Raw genomic sequence first — 16,342 nt, forward strand, 5'->3', positions numbered from 1 at the left:
TCTTAATAAATCTAATGTTGTCATTCATCCCCAATCTATTCTGGGGCGGATATTTAATTATGAAGGGAAGATGTGTGTGGAGATTAACTGCACAATATTAAATGAGATTCAGCCTATTGCAGAAAAGGAGACACTATTGGATCAATTTTATAAGGTTCTCATAATTTCTCTGTAGTTCGGGGATCAATAGCAGAGACAGTCAAGGGGAAAGAATGTCCTTGCTTTAAATTGTTTTTGCTCCATGTAGCGCCAGATATTTTCTCTGAAATTAAAAAACATTTACGGGTAAAAATATGAAAAAATTTCATTTAGCTTACTTTTGGATTATTTATATAATAAATTACCTGAAACTTGCATTTATGCCCCATGTCAGCTAAAAGGCAAAGTGCATGTTACAGGGTTTTTCAAGCTGTTGTATGCCCTGAAAAAAACAAACAAACTGTAAGACAAAGGCATAATGAGCTAGTATGCACCACATAGGTGGGACATTGTTGCTGAATTTTCATGCTGTAGACTTGCAGAGATCCTGCTGTAGACTCACCACTGCAACTTTTGCTCTTGCTAGAGACTTGCCAACAAATTTGCTACAAATTGCAAAAGTGTCTACTAGAAATTGTGCTTCCAGTGCTCTGCCAGTGTACAACTTGCCAGTGAAAATGTGCAGCAAGTCATCAGACTTACAATTCAACACTGCCAGAAATGTGTGGAAAGTTATCTAGGGTACCATGTCTTAGGCCTCATTCATCCCCGTGTGTTTTATGTGCAGTATAGGTGTAGTGCATTAAAAAAAGGTCTTGCGGGGCGTGGCCGGAAGTCGAGGACGTCGGACGTGTCTGGGGAGAGCTCCGCCGAGGCCTAGCTCAATCATACCCCATCCTCGTCCACCGCATCCCTGTTCTGCCCGCCGGCCTCTCCATCCCACCGGTGGGACATCGGAGCTCCGGACGGAGCCGTTATTTCTGTCGGATCCGCCGCCGTTTTCACCCTGCGGCGGCGGGCGGCGAGACAGGCCGGACGCCGCCATCTTGCGGCCTACACCGCTTCCCGGAGCCTCCGGACGGCGCATCCTGAGTCCCCCCTCGGCCGGGACTGCAGCAGTCACCTAACGCGGACCCCTCAGGACAGCCTCTCCTGCGCCAGACCACCGCTGATCGCCACTCGGATGCCTAAAAGGAATCCCAGACTCCAGCTGGAAAGGTGAGCTCCGGTGGCCATCTTGCTACACCCGAGGCCTCCAACAGCATACTTGCCCTCTCTCTTCTGTGGCCGGATTGCTGCCCCAGCCAGCGCAGGCATTAATCCCTGCCTCAGTTAAGTTTACCAACCCTCCTGAGTGTCTGCCTGCATACACCGGTCACATCCTCCTACCCTGCACCTACCCTCGGCCTGCTCAGCGGCCATCTTGGTTCACCCATCTCCTTCTCCTGCTGCCTGTGGCCTGCACCTGCTTGCTATTCACCCTGGTTTCTGCCTTAGCTTGTGCCCTCTCCCCTTATTTAACCCAGTGGGGCAGTGGTGTCTGGATCTTCCCCCTCCTGGCTGTTTGGAACTGCTGCGGCCTGCTCTCCTGCTCCATCCCCCCTCCCCCCACGGTTGGCTTGTGCTTTCTGAACGGCAGCGTACTATCTTGGGGTCTCATCTTGGGTCCCACTTGTTTGACAGACATGTGATCATCTTACATAGGCCTTAGCCGCCTTCCAATGCTCCCGTGCTGCTCACATTCGCTACTTCTCTATGGGAAACACCGCATGTAACTGAATATACGCCTAGTCCCAACGCCTCATGGTGAAATACGGGCCGAAACACCTTCCTCAGTCTTCGTCCCCGGATTTGCGGCCCTCACAGACACAGACTCTGGATCAATTTTTAAGCAGGCCGGCCTCCCCAGCCCCTTCTTTAGGTTCTTTCACGTACGCACAAGTGGCATCCCAAGCACCGGCACAAGACAGTCCACATTCCTTGTCACATAGCCACTCAGACGCGATGTCCGCCCCGGTCACAGTTGATGTACTTGACGATAAACTGCGAGCTCTCCTACAAGACTTGATGAGTAATGTTTCTAAGGAAATGGGTAAACTGGCCCATGAACTGCGGGGGGAGCTTGCCCAGATTGGAGAACGGACTGATGTCCTGGAAACCAAATTTGATGACCTGATACAATATGTCCACGTTTTGGAAGAAGACAACGCCGGTCTAAAACAATCTGTCTCTCAGCTCCAATCCCAACAGGAAGATCTGGAGAATAGGGAACGTCGCCAAAACCTTCGGATCAGAGGCGTCCCGGAGGCCGTTAGTGAGGGGGAGATCAAACCATACCTACTCAGTCTCTTTAATGTTGTTGCCCCTAAAATCCCGGACATAGACTGGAGAATGGATAGGGCCCACAGATCCCTGGCCCCAAAACCGCCTGCCGGAGCCAACCCTAGAGACATTATCGTACGCTTTCACTACTACGATAGCAAGGAAGCTTTGACCATGGCCACCCGGAACAAATCCCGTTTGGAATTTAAAGGGGCCAAGATACAAATTTTTAGTGACTTATCCCCTATTACTCTTGCCAAACGTCACAGCTTTTGCCCTGTGACTGCCCATCTGCAAAATCATCAGTTCCCATATCGTTGGGGGTTCCCCTTCCGCCTCTCTGCTACTAAAGATGGGATTCAATACTCTATGAGAGATCTTCAGGAGAGTGAAGCTTTCATACGTAACCTGGGCCTACCACCGCTTCCAGACGAGGATCCCATGCCGCTTCCGACGACGCCCAGACCCTCCTCCATTCCTGCTCGGATCTGGACCCCTGCCCGCCAGAAGTCGCAGAAATCCTTTTCTACCCCTCAGCGTAACCTGCATCCTAGACTCCCTCCCTGATGGAAGCTTCCTTGTGTAGTATTTGGCTGATCTCGGCCTCGGCCCCTGTCTCACCATGTTTCCTCTTTAACAAGGGATATTTGCAACTTTAGTTACGGGTTATATTTTTCACTGCCCCTGTTCTTTTCTGGTTGTTGGGACTACAGTGTTTTGCTCTTATTTCCTGTAACTTTTGCTGGAAGGTGGCGGGGTCTCTCCAGATGAGCTGGAACCCCTGATGTGCCTCCTTTGGTTCCACGGCTACGGCTGTGGACTCCTGGGTGGTTTTTACCCCCCAGGCCTTTTTTCTATTAGTAATGTTTTTTTTTTCTATTTTTTAGGCCTATTTTTTGGCCTTTTTTTCATTTTTTGTTCAATTTGGATGCACTTTTCTACGCTTTATAATCACATTGTTGTTATTATATGTCTTCATTTGCCTTTCACTTCTAGGACACACCACGAGTCCCAGTATCTTCCTGGTTGGTATGGTTATGTCCGTTTTTTGTATGTATATTACGGGTATCTTAAGCTTTCCCTGATTTCTATACGATGGCTTTGAGGGTACTTACTTACAATGTTAAGGGCCTGAACTCAATCCATAAGCGCTGGTTGGCTTTGAAGGAGTTCAGGTCCTCCAACGCAGATGTGGTCCTAGTCCAGGAGACTCACTTTCGCCCAGGGGGATCTCTTAAATTTGCAGCCAAACATTTTCCGGTCTCTTTTATGGCCTCTGACCCCTCTGGTAAAGCAGGGGTGGCAATACTGATTAAAAAGACATGCCCGCTACGGGTTAAGTCCTCATTTATTGATCCACAGGGCAGATACATCCTCCTGGACTGTGACTACTTATCTCGTTCTCTTACTATTATCAATGTTTATGCTCCCAACTCAGGCCAGATTCACTTCCTTACTGAGGTCTTGGACAGCCTGGGCACCTATGCCCAGCCATTCATGATTCTTGGCGGGGACTTTAATATGGCCATGTCTGCTAGGAAGGATAGGCAGACCCTGTTTTCAGACAATCCCTCCTTAAAAACGGAACGTCCATCTACTGCGTTTCGCAAGCTCATTAGATCTCATAACTTTTTAGACACCTGGAGGATTAAACACCCTACACATCGGCAATTCTCCTTCTACTCACCCCCACACAAGATGTACTCTAGATTGGACTACATCTTTGTTTCGGCGCCTTTTCTAACGTCGGCAGTGGCCTCGGAGTTAAACCCCATAACGTGGTCTGATCATGCATCGGTCCAGCTCGACCTCGTCCTCACCCTCTCTACACCTAAGACCTGCCACTGGAGATTCAACGAGTTTCTCCTCCGTGATCTGGTTACCGAAACCCATTTATCCCACGGTTTAGCCAAATTTTTTCAACTTAACGAAGGGTCGGTGCGGGACGTGTCCACCCTTTGGGAGGCCCACAAGGCCGTTTTTAGAGGATTGTGTATCTCGGCTGGCTCCCGCCTTAAGCGAGACTCGGCTGCGCAGAGACTAGACCTCCTTTCGCAATTGCAAAAAGCTGAAGCTCTGCTTGTGTCCTCCCCATCGGTGCCGCGTCTTCGCACAGTGACCTCTCTCCGCGAACGGTTAAAATCCTTAGATATGCACAAGTGTTCTAAAGCTCTGCTTTGGGCTAAACAGAGGTTCTATGAATTTGCCAACAAGCCTCATAGGATGTTGGTGAACAAGCTCAAGCCCCGTCCATTTCACTCCTATCCTGACCTCCTGCTACAGCCGGATGGCACTCCGACTTACTGCCCCTTGACGATGTCTAAAGTATTTGGTACTTTCTACAAAAAATTATATAACTGCCTCGCTTCTGACCCTAACCATGAATTCTCCCAAGATAGCTTTGATGATTTCTGCGCTTCCTTAAAATTACCAGTGTTGTCTTCCCCACAAGTGGACACCCTGAATGCTCCCGTTACACCAGAAGAGCTGGCTGCGGTTGTAAAAGTCCTTCCGTCCCATAAATCCCCGGGTCCTGACGGGCTTCCTTATGTTTATTATAAAACTTTTCTCCCGACACTGAGCCCCCATCTGCTTAATCTTTTTACCTCCCTACAGAAGGGCATTATTCCACATTCTCAGTTTCTCCACGCACATATCACAGTTATCCCGAAACCGGGTAAATCCCCTACTCTACCAGATAATTACAGACCCATAGCCTTACTTAACTCCGACTATAAAATTTTCACCAAAATCTTAGCTAATAGGCTTTCCTTATTGATTCCCGCCCTGGTTCATAATGGCCAGGTGGGATTTGTACTGGGCAGACGGGCTGGGGACAACACCAGGCGTACCATTGACCTCATAGATTTACTCAATAAAATGTCTCGCCCGGCTATTGTTTTGAGTTTAGACGCACAAAAAGCCTTTGACAGGCTGGGATGGCCCTACATGTTTGCTACGCTCCAGCGCTTTGGCCTTTCTGGTTCTTTCCTATCTGCCCTGCAAGCCTTATACTCGTCTCCCACATCCCAAGTCCAACTGGCATCTTACAGATCCCCGCTATTCACACATAGTAATGGTACCAGACAGGGATGCCCCCTATCCCCCTTGTTGTTTATACTATGCTTAGAACCCTTGGCTGCAGCTATACGGGTGGATTCGGACATAAGTAGAATCTCCCTCAGACTGAAAGAATACAAGCTGTCTCTTTTTGCGGACGACATACTCCTCACACTGACGAAACCCCTAACCTCCCTTCCCAAACTTCACACTCTTTTAGATTCCTTCGGTAGGCTCTCGGGTTATAAGGTTAATACGACTAAAACCGAAGCGCTCCCTATTCATATTCCCCCCACGCTTCAAGCTTCCTTGGAATCCACGTACCCCTACCGTTGGTGCCCCGTTTCTCTCAAATACCTCGGCATTAACCTGACCGCCAAGTACAGCTCCCTCTATGAAGCTAACTATATATCTTTAATAGCGGAAACGCATAGCCTACTCAGAAGTTGGTCGTCATGCCCCCTATCTCTCCTGGGCAGGATTAACGTATTGAAAATGGCCATACTCCCTAAGTTTTTATATCTTTTTGAAACATTATCAGTTGCTATCTCCATGCCTCAGCTTAGGAATATTCAACGAGCCTTTGCTAAATTTATATGGGGGAATAAGTTGCATAGGATAGCCCAAACAGTGGTTTTTTGCTCCACGATCTCATGGAGGACTGGGAGCCCCCGATATCGTGAAGTATTACTATGCAAGGCCCATGCCAGAAAGGACTTATATCCTCTATATATAGTGTCCTCCACAATTCAATCTCGCCCACCACAGATACACATCTCTACATGAGAAGATGGGCTACAATTTTACCATCCCCCTTAACCATTTCTCAATGGCAGGACATCTGGACCTCTACTTCTAGAGTCTCCAGATGTGTGGAGCAGAGAGAGACGGCCTATAAGATACTAATGTTTTGGTGCAAAACCCCTGAAATGTTACATAAATATGATCATTCCGTATCTAAGTTGTGTTGGAGATGCCTACGAGATGAGGGCACCCATTACCATATTTTCTGGAGCTGCCCTTTGATTGTACCTTTTTGGTCTATGGTCCAATCCCTACTACAATCTGTTTTGGAGGTAGATATTCCATTAGACCCTAAACACTACTTGTTAGGCCTGCCTATCGTGGCGTTATCTAAACACGCCAAGAAATTGACAGCCTATATTCTCCTAGCTGCCAAGAGAGCGATTCCTACTCTTTGGTTGTCCACCTCCCCTCCGTCCCAAACACAGCTAATCTCTGCTATTGCATACATACGCAGGATGGAACGTATGACTGCGTTGGTACAAGATTCTCTACCCAAGTTTTCTAAAATATGGGACAAGTGGGACAATTCCACGTTTAACCCTGAGACAACACCTTAATTTTTTTGGCTATTTACTCTCGGGAATGTTTTTCTCAGGTTTGACCTTAGGATTTATACTCCACGACCCCTCCCACAATGACAAATATATCTCTTGGTCTATCTACGTATCTTTATTGGTAGATTCGTGATGTGTCCTTTTCTTCTTACCTTTTTTTTTTTTAACCAATAGTTTTTTTTGAAAATTTTTCAGAGTTACAAGTATAAACAGACATAAAAAAAAAGGTACATCAACTCTCGTACAGGCGAGGCAAACAGTCCGTATAGATAAGAGACAATTTAGGCTTGTCCAGGTAACCTCATAACAACATCAATAAAGTAGTAGCATATACTTTCGATATAACATGTTTCCACAATAATGTCTACGTTATAGCCTGGGTCTATGCCGCACTTCCACCAGAGGCGCCCCTTCCGGGATCTAGCTGCACCTCCGGGGGAAGAAGCGCCGGAACCTTTTGCAAGATCCCGCAATACACAGAAACCAGCCAAATGAGCCCCCATCAAATGGGTTATATCAGATGCCCCTTCGGTTACCATATTACCATTACATAGAATCACCTGTACATGAAAGAGAAATTCAGGAACAATAGGAAGAACGGAAACGTAAAACCATAACAGGGAGGGGAGAGGGAAGGGAAGGGAGGGAAGGGACCTTATACTAGGTCCCGTAGAAGGAGATTATCACTCAATTATCTGTATGCAGTTATGCTCTCAGTAAGAGGAAAGGATATAGTATATCAGTCAGTGTGAAATATTAGTTTTGTACCAATCGCACCAAGGCTGCCAGTTGTTTTGGAAGGCAGTACGCCTCCCTGATGACGATGCTAAGATAAGTTCATAGGCATAATGGGTAGCAAGGACTCTAATAACCTCTAGAACTTCTGGGGGATGAGGAGCCTTCCAGATCCTGAGAAGTACCAGCTTAGCTGCTAGAAATAGTTGGGTTACGAACTGCCTAAGTGAAGGGGGAATGTCCTCAATTCCTACGTTAAGCAGTGCCAAGGTGGGGGTGGGGGGGGGTCGCTATGCCTGTCACTTGTCTAAATAGCACGAATATACCCTTCCAGTATTCAGCTAGCTTACTACATGACCATAGGACATGAAATATGGTGCCAATTTGGGAGCAGTTCCTCCAACAGAGAGGTGAGATCGAGGAATTAAATTTAGCAAGACGGTAGGGAGTCAGATACCACCTTTGTGTGGTTTTATGGGCTAGCTGCCAGAGGGAGGTACTTTTAGTGGCAGCGTAGGTATGATGGATAGCTCGGCCCCACTGATCATCAGGGATCGAGATCCCAAGATCTCTCTCCCAGGCCATCATGGGTCCCGACTTTTCCAAGAGTGACTTATCGTTTAAAGCGTCATAAAACAAGGAGATACCGCCTTTCTTTGCACATCCAGCACTAAGATATTGTTTAACTCTCCAATAGACCACAAAAGGGGGGATAGACTTTCTTGTGAGATAAGATTGTACACGATAATAGGTGAAATAGTCTGAATGAGGTAGACCGTATTCCACCTGCAACTGAGCAAACGGCTTGAGTCGGGGTCCCTTAAAGAGATCCTGAATCCATTGTAATCCCGAACTATTCCATCTGTGCAGGGATAGCTCGGGGATTAGCCAGGTCAATATTGATATAGGCATTGGGATTGAAGAGGTTGGGCTGCTACGTGGGTGTGCGGAAACTAATAGTTTCCAGGAGTTCAGAGACGCCACTACAGGGAGTGGGAGGCCTGACGGGGCCCGCTCCAGGAGTGGAAATGCCAGTGCTAGATTGAGCAAATTGCAACCAGGAGTACAATGCCGCTCTATGTCGCCCCACAGCGAGGGCGGTTCGATAGAAAACCAGTCCCTCAGTTGTGCCAGAATAGCTGCTCTGTAGTAATCTACTAATACAGGAAGGCCTAAGCCGCCAGCCCCCCTGTTTTTGCTCAATTTCTTAAAAGCTCTCCTAGCTTTTTTACCTTCCCAGAGAAATCTTGAGAGCAAAGACTGTAGTTTATTAAAAAATGTATTAGAGACCGGAATGGGTACCGTACGAAAAATATATAGCAGCTGAGGTAATATTTGCATCTTGAACGCCGCCAGGCGCCCTGACCAGGAGAGAATATGTTTGCTGAGGGATAGAAGGCCCGTCTTCAATTTATCTATAAGAGGGACATAGTTAGCTTTAAAAAGTTGTTCAGGAAAGGGGGTTAAAGTGATGCCTAGATAAGATATCCCGGAGTCCTTCCAAATAAAAGGGTAGCTAGCTTGCAGCATTTTCTTTTCATGTGGGGCAATTCCTAGGTCGAGAACATATGATTTGGTTGTGTTCACCTTATAGTACGAGACTTTGCTGAAATGTTCCAAGGTTCTGGCGACGTGCATCAGTGAGGTTTTTGGTTTAGTAAGCATCAGGATCACATCATCAGCGAATAGGCCTATGACGTGTTTGCGATTATGCACCTCAAACCCACAAATCCTAGGGTCCTGTCTAATGCACGCCGCCAGAGGCTCGATTGTCAAATTAAAAATCAAAGGGGACAACGGGCACCCCTGACGGGTACCATTCGTGATCTGAAAGGGCTTTGACAACATTCCAGAGGAGTAAACTCTAGCCGAAGGCAAGGAATAGAGAGCCAATATAGCCGATAAAATATGACCCGTAAATCCAAATGACTTCAACACCTCCTCCAAATATCCCCAATGAACTCGGTCGAACGCCTTCTCCGCATCCAAAGCAAGGAGCAGAGAAGGCGTTCGCCGAGCCCGTGCTAAGTGGATAACATCAATAGAGTGCCTAGTGGCGTCCGAAGACTGCCTCCCCATGGTAAAACCAGATTGGTCAGCATCAATAAGGTTAGGTAGCATCGGCATCAGGCGAAGTGCAATCATTTTAGCATATATCTTTAAGTCGTTATTTAGCAGAGATATAGGTCTAAAGTTTTGAGGTACCTCCAGGGCTTTGCCCGGCTTGGGTATCGTAACAATAACGGCTTCCAACATCTCCTGCGGGAAGAGAGCAGAGGCAGCGGCATTCTCATAGACCCTAAGAAGGTGAGGGCCCAGAATCATTTTAAAAGACTTATAGTAGTCCCCAGTTAGCCCGTCAGGCCCCGTGATTTATTAATTGGAAGGGTGTCTATGGCCCTGTAGGTCTCATCGATCGAGAAGGGCAAATTTAGTTCATCTAATTGTTTAGCAGTAAGAGTAGGGAGTTTTGTTAGGGCAAGAAAGTTTGATATGTCTTCCTTAGTCGGTTGTGGAGTGGAGTTATCTTTGTTCAAATTGTATAGGGAATTGTAATAGTCACTAAAAGAGTCAGCGATCTGCTGGGGATCGCATTCTTTGACATTAGTCTTAGAATTAAGTAAATAAGGAATTTTTGATTTGTATCTCTGGCCCTGAAGTCTACGTGCCAAGGCCTTTCCAGCCTTGTTGCCCGAGGAGTAAAAGGATAATTTAAGCCTCCTCTCCACCTGTTCAAATTTGTGCAGTAGCACTAGCCTAAGTTCATGTCGTAGACGGCCCAAGGCAGAATGAAAGGCCGGGGTGGGATTAGATTTATGTAGGTTCTCTAAAGCAGCAATTTTGTTCAGGAGTTTATCTGTCTGCCTCTGCCTCTGCCTCTTCAACCGCGCCCCCTGCTGTATAAAGATACCTCGGATAAACGCCTTATGCGCATTCCATATTATATCAGGAGCGATCTCGGGGGTAGAGTTGAACCGAAAAAACTCGGACAGGTGGTCCTCGATTAATCGTTTGGTGGTGGGATCCTGGATTAATCGGGAATTAGATCGCCACAAATAAGCGGCATTAGAGGGGCTATCATCGGCAATGGTGATCAGCACTGATGCATGATCCGACCAGGTGATTGTATTAATTTTAGTATGCGTGATTTTTTGGAGGAGCCACCTATCCGAGAGAAAGAGATCTATCCTGCTATAAGAGTGATGCCTATGAGAGTAAAATGAGTAGTCCCTCTCACCAGCATGTCTACAACACCAAACATCAAAAATGTCATTCCTACGAAGAAAGTTGCCCAGAGACTGAGGTCTCCTAGTAGAAGTACAAGTTGAGTCCATTGCGGGGTCAGGTGCAACATTAAAGTCTCCGCACAGCAGCAAAGCTCCCTGCTTAATTTTGCAGATTTTGACCATAAGTCTGTTCAAAAAGCGGATCTGGCGTACGTTAGGTACATAAGTATTCACCAGCGTGTAGCGCACGTTATTAATATCACAAACTAAAATTATGAAACGACCGTTCGGGTCTGTAAGCTCCGGATGCAGTTGAAAAGCGACAGTATCTCTAATGGCTATCATAGTCCCGCTCTTCTTCTTGTGAGTGCTAGAGAAGAAATAATGTTGAAATCCCCTAGCTGTACATTTTGGAGGAGAGTCCTTGCGAAAATGTGTCTCTTGGACGCATAGTATATCACATTTCGAAGATTCGGCCTCCTTCCACAAGGAAAATCTTTTTGCCGGGTGATTTAAACCATGGGCATTAATAGACAAGATATTAAGAGGCATTAGTACTCAGAGGTTGGAAGCTAAACTTGGGGGGATACTGGTACTCACAGTACAATTCGACCTGTTGAAACCGTAGCAAGCTGAGAGGTAGGTACGATGGGTGGGACATCTTCTCCAAGTCACCATCATGAGAAAGGCATGTAAGTAGCTTAAGGATGACGGCGTCTGGACTTTGGGAAGGCATTGAAATCTCCTGGGGAAAAAACAGAACAAGGGGAAAAGAACTAGAACGAAAACAGAAAATGAATAAAAGGAGGGTCGTCATGACCCGTGTGCAGATCTTATCTGCTCAAGTGAGTGGGGTCTATATTGACCAACAAAGCACAGCTCCATCAGGCGGGCCCCATTAGGGACTAACTAAAGAAGTACAACGGCCGTCAGCTGGTGTCAAGAAAAGTAATGAAAAAGTAACGGCAGGAAAAGTCAGTTATTCAGCAGATGATCGACTCTTAGGGCTGTGCACATCATGAGGCAAAGAGGAATCGTCAGGGAGTATCTTCCATTTTCTAAGTAGTTGGAGGCCTTTATCAGGTGTAGAGATCACATAGTTGGACCCGTCTCTGTGCACAACTAGCTTGGTGGGGAATCCCCACTTGTAGTTAATGTCATGATTCCGCAGGACCTTAGTAATGTTATTCAAGTTCTTGTGTAGCTGCAAGGTGTGCTGCGAGAGATCAGCATAGAATTGCAGGCCAGAGAAGTCTGTATTGCGGTGTTCCCCTCGCCTGGTCACTTGCATCAGGCGATCCTTAGTTTGGAAAAAATGCATACGGAACAGTACGTCCCTGGGAATATTTTCTGGGATAAAGGATGGTTTGGGGATCCGGTGGATTCTATCAATGGACATCTCGATTGGCGAGAGATCCGGCATGAGGGTGGACAACAGCTTGGTAACATAAGGACGCAGCTCTGCCGGGGTCACGGACTCAGGGATACCCCTTAGCTTCACATTGTTTCTCCTGGCCCGGTCCTCCAGGTCTGCCAATTTAGCTTTAATCCACTGTTGGTCCTCTTCGACCGAGTCGTGAGCATCGATCAGGTCGTTGATGGTAGTGGCGTATTCCCCCATTTTGTTTTCGACATGGCTCACCCTCTCGCCCACCTCCTTAAGTTCTGTGCCGAAACTCTGCATGCAGGACATCATGTCCGTGTGGATAGTGCTTCGCAAGGAGACGAGCATGTCCTTAAGGGTGGTGTCTAAAACCGGCTGATTAGTGGTGGGGAAGGAAGTAATGGAGTCATGAAACTCCCTAGTGTCTGCTTGAGAGTCAACAGGGGATCTCACCTCAGGTTGGTGCGGTGTGTCAGAGTAGTCTCTTCTGCTCCTGGCTTTAGCTGGGCTCCTACTCAGCGGGGTGGATGTCCGCGAGTCGTCAGGGGAGAGTTCGCCGCCGGTGTGGGTCGATTTCTCCTGTTGTTCCCAGGGATCATGCGGAAGGAGCGGAGTGGAGGACGGGCCGGCGCAATCTTTGGTATGCTATCTAGGCGGCTGTACGAAGTAAGCCGTCAGTTTTCTGGGCTTCTTCTTCGCTCTTTTCCGTCTGGTCATGTTGTCGAGAGGTGCCCGAGTCAGATCGCCACTACGGAACCGAAAATTAAGGCCGCTGTGTTCCGTGGGCCGCTTGGTATGCCCGCTATGCGCCGGAGCTCTGGTGCTAAGCTGCCATCTTGGCTCCGGTCAAGCCACGCCCCCTTCTTCTTACCTTTTGACGTGCTGTATTGAAATGTTAACAGTCTATTTCCCGCCTGCGGCGGTTTTCTTTGATGATGTTACATTATCAATCTTGATTATTTGTATCAATATGTACGAATTCATCTGTTGTACAAAAATCCTTTTTTTTCAATAAATATACATTTAAAAAAAAAAAAAAAAAGGTCTTGCATGCTGCATTTTTTATGTTCTTTTATTAAAACATGCATTCTAGAGCTCAGTGATAACACACCTAAAATGCATGTAAAACACAACTAACATGTAAAGCAGCACACAGATGTGAACCAGACATCAATCATCCATCTTAGTTACATAGTGAGTGAGGTTGAAAAAAGACACAAGTCCATCTAGTTCAACCACAAACATAAATAAATAAAAAATAATATCAAACAATTCCATATACCCAATCATATACCCACAGTTGATCCAAAGGAAGGTGAAAAACCCCAACAAATCATGATTCAATTTGCTACAGCAAGGGAAAAAAATCCTTCCTGACCTCCTGAGAGGAAATCAGATCAACTTTACCTATAAATGCTAGTACCCAATTATATACTGTGCGTTTAGGAAAGAATCCAGGACTTTTCTAAAGCAATCTACTGAGCTGGCCAGAACCAGCTCTGGAGGGAGTCTGTTCCACATTTTTACAGCTCTTACTGTGAAAAAACCTTTCCGTATTTGGAGTCCCCCTAGTATGTATGATGCATAACTTTACATTTATCAACATTAAACCTCATCTGCCACATAGTCACCCAATTAGACCCATTATTCCACTGCATCATTTAGTGTCATCTGCAAAATCAAAAATTGTACTTTTAATCCCAGACCCAATATCAATTATAAAGACACTGAACCTTGGGGTACACCACTAATAACCTTAGACCATTCAGAGTAAGAATCATTAACCACTACTCTCTGAATTGTGTCTTTTAACCAGTTTTTTATCAATTTACAAACTGATATTTCCAAGCCTGTAGACTTTACCTTATACATTAGCCTTGTGTGGTATACCACATCCACAGCTACCCCTCTGTCCAAGGTTTTACTTACCTCTTCATAAAAAGAAATCAGAATTGTTTGACAACTTCTTTTTTTCATAAATCCATGCTGTCTGTTGCTTAAAATATTTTTTTTCCTGCAAGGACTCATCTATGTGGTCTTTTATTAAACGCTCCACTATCTTCCCGACTATAGAAGTTAAACTAACAGGTCTACAGTTACTTGGTATAGACTTTGTTCCCTTTTTAGCTGGTAAACTGGCAATGTAACTAGCTGCATCTGTCTGACATACAAATATGCACCAATGTATTCTCCCTAGAATGCACATTTAAGGTTACTGTCAGGTAAACTTAGCAGTAGTGAGTCATAAATTGTACTTACTGAAAATACACTATGTAGTTTTCCTTTTAAAATGACATTGTAAATCAAAACTGGACCTAATGTAAATGTTATGGTATGTGCTTTTAATTCCATGTATTTCTACATCAGTTTCAGAGACCCCATGAGCAGTACCCGCCTTTGAAGTTTGGCACAGTACCCAATGGGAGCACAGAGAAGAACATTCGGAGTAACTACCCAGACATGCACGCCTACATGATTAAGTACAACCAGCGACATGTAGAAGATGCTCTACAGAATCTGAAAACAGGGTATATTTTAAAATGTGTTGTATGAATTTCCCCCAGAACTTAGTGAATGAAGCAAAGTTCTGCTGACTTACATCATCCAATCATAAGCAAGCAAACATTATTTTATTATTTTCTTTGCACACAATTGGGTATTCTTTGCAAAGTAGAGTTTTGCGACATTTCACATAACTCAACCCCCATGTTTCCAGAGCAGAACTGGTTTTAAATATTCAGTACATTCCATACATGAAAGATTTGGCTTTAACCACTTCACATCCTGTCTATAGTCAAATGATGTCTACAGGATCTCTCTTCCTGGGCGGGAGTCATATGATGTCCTCAGCTTAACGCCAGTATAGGGAGTGCGCTACATCACTGAGAAGCAGATGTGCGTGCCCTGCGGCCACGATGTCTACCCGAAAATGGTTGGGACAGAGCAGGAATGGGGATCCCCTAGTCAGTCAGTCCCATCCTCCCCACAGTTAGAACACACAATGAGGGAACACAATTAACCCCTTGACCACCCCCTAGTTTTAGCCCCTTCCCTTCCAGTGACATTTATACAGTAATAAATGGCAACTTAAACCTCTGATCGCTGCATAAATGTCAATGGTTTCAAAAAAGTGTCAAAATGTCTGTCTGCCGCAATGTCGCAGTCACGATAAAAATTGCACAACACCGTCATTACTAGTAATAAATAAATAAATAAAAATGCCATAAATTAATAACCTATTTCATAGGTGCTATAACTTTTGCGTAAACCAATCAATATACACTTATTGGGATTTTTTTTACCAAAAATATGTAGAAGAATACATATCGGTCTAAACTGAGGAAAAAATTAGTTTTGTTTTTTTAAATTTGGGATACTTATTATAGCAAAAAGTAAAAATAAAATGTTTTTTTTTCAAAATTGCCACTCTTTTTTTGTTTACAGCACAAAAAATAAAAACCACAGAGGTGATCAATTACCACCAAAAGAAAGCTCTATTTGTGGGAAAAAAAGGACGTCAATTTTGTTTGGGTACAATGTTGCACGACCGCGCAATATCAGTTAAAACGACGCAGTGCCGTATTGCAAGAAATGGCCCGGGCAGAAAGGGGGTAAATTTTTCCAGGGCTGAAGTGGTTAAACATACTTAAAATTGCTGTCGATAGGTGGACAAGGTGCACTGGAAGAAGAAGAGAAATACCTCCTTGGTGGGTAGTGAGTTTAAAATTTACTCACTTGCTACCTGTACCTGTATGAAAAAAGCCAGCTGCCAACAAACAAGAAGAGATAATACAGGGCAGGACTGGAAAGTCATATAATTCTGTGTAGTGATGGTATATGCCACTTATACAAATATAGGTATAATGATATGCTAAAAGAGAGCTTTGGAAATCCTATGACCTCTGAGTTTTTTTGCCCGGTCCATCACTGCACCTGTACAGTAGATGGGAGATCCTCTGTAAGGCCCCTTTCACACTGGGGCGGTGCGGGCGTCGGCGGTAAAGCGCCGCTATTTTTAGCGGCGCTTTACCATCATTTTAGCGGCGGTCTGCGGGCGCTAGCGAGGTGGTTTTAACCCCCGCTAGCGGGCGAAAAAGGGTTAAAACCGCCCGCAAAGTGCCCGCAAAGCACCGCTGCAGCGGTGCTTTGCCGGCGGTATTGCCGCGCTGTCCCATTGATTTCAATGGGTAGGAGCGGTTTAGGAGCGGTGAATACACCGCTCCTTCACCACTCCTTCACCGCTCCACGCAGGCACAGGGAGAATATGCAAACTC

At 45.7% G+C, this 16,342-nt stretch overlaps 1 protein-coding gene across 1 annotated transcript in view; it reads left to right on the top strand.

The window, feature by feature from the left end:
- GRIN2D (glutamate ionotropic receptor NMDA type subunit 2D) overlaps nt 1-16,342 on the top strand; it is a 1,088,828-nt gene that overhangs the window by 997,112 nt on the left and 75,374 nt on the right. Inside the window, exon 12 of the mRNA XM_077457432.1 lies at nt 14,436-14,596. Within this exon, the coding sequence (XP_077313558.1) occupies nt 14,436-14,596 (161 nt within the window). The remainder of the gene's footprint in view (nt 1-14,435; nt 14,597-16,342) is intronic.

Source organism: Lithobates pipiens, unplaced genomic scaffold (assembly GCF_037356315.1).
Source record: "Lithobates pipiens isolate NorthernLeopardFrog02 unplaced genomic scaffold, aLitPip1_a1.2 Scaffold_27, whole genome shotgun sequence".
Taxonomy (NCBI): Eukaryota; Metazoa; Chordata; class Amphibia; order Anura; family Ranidae; genus Lithobates; species Lithobates pipiens.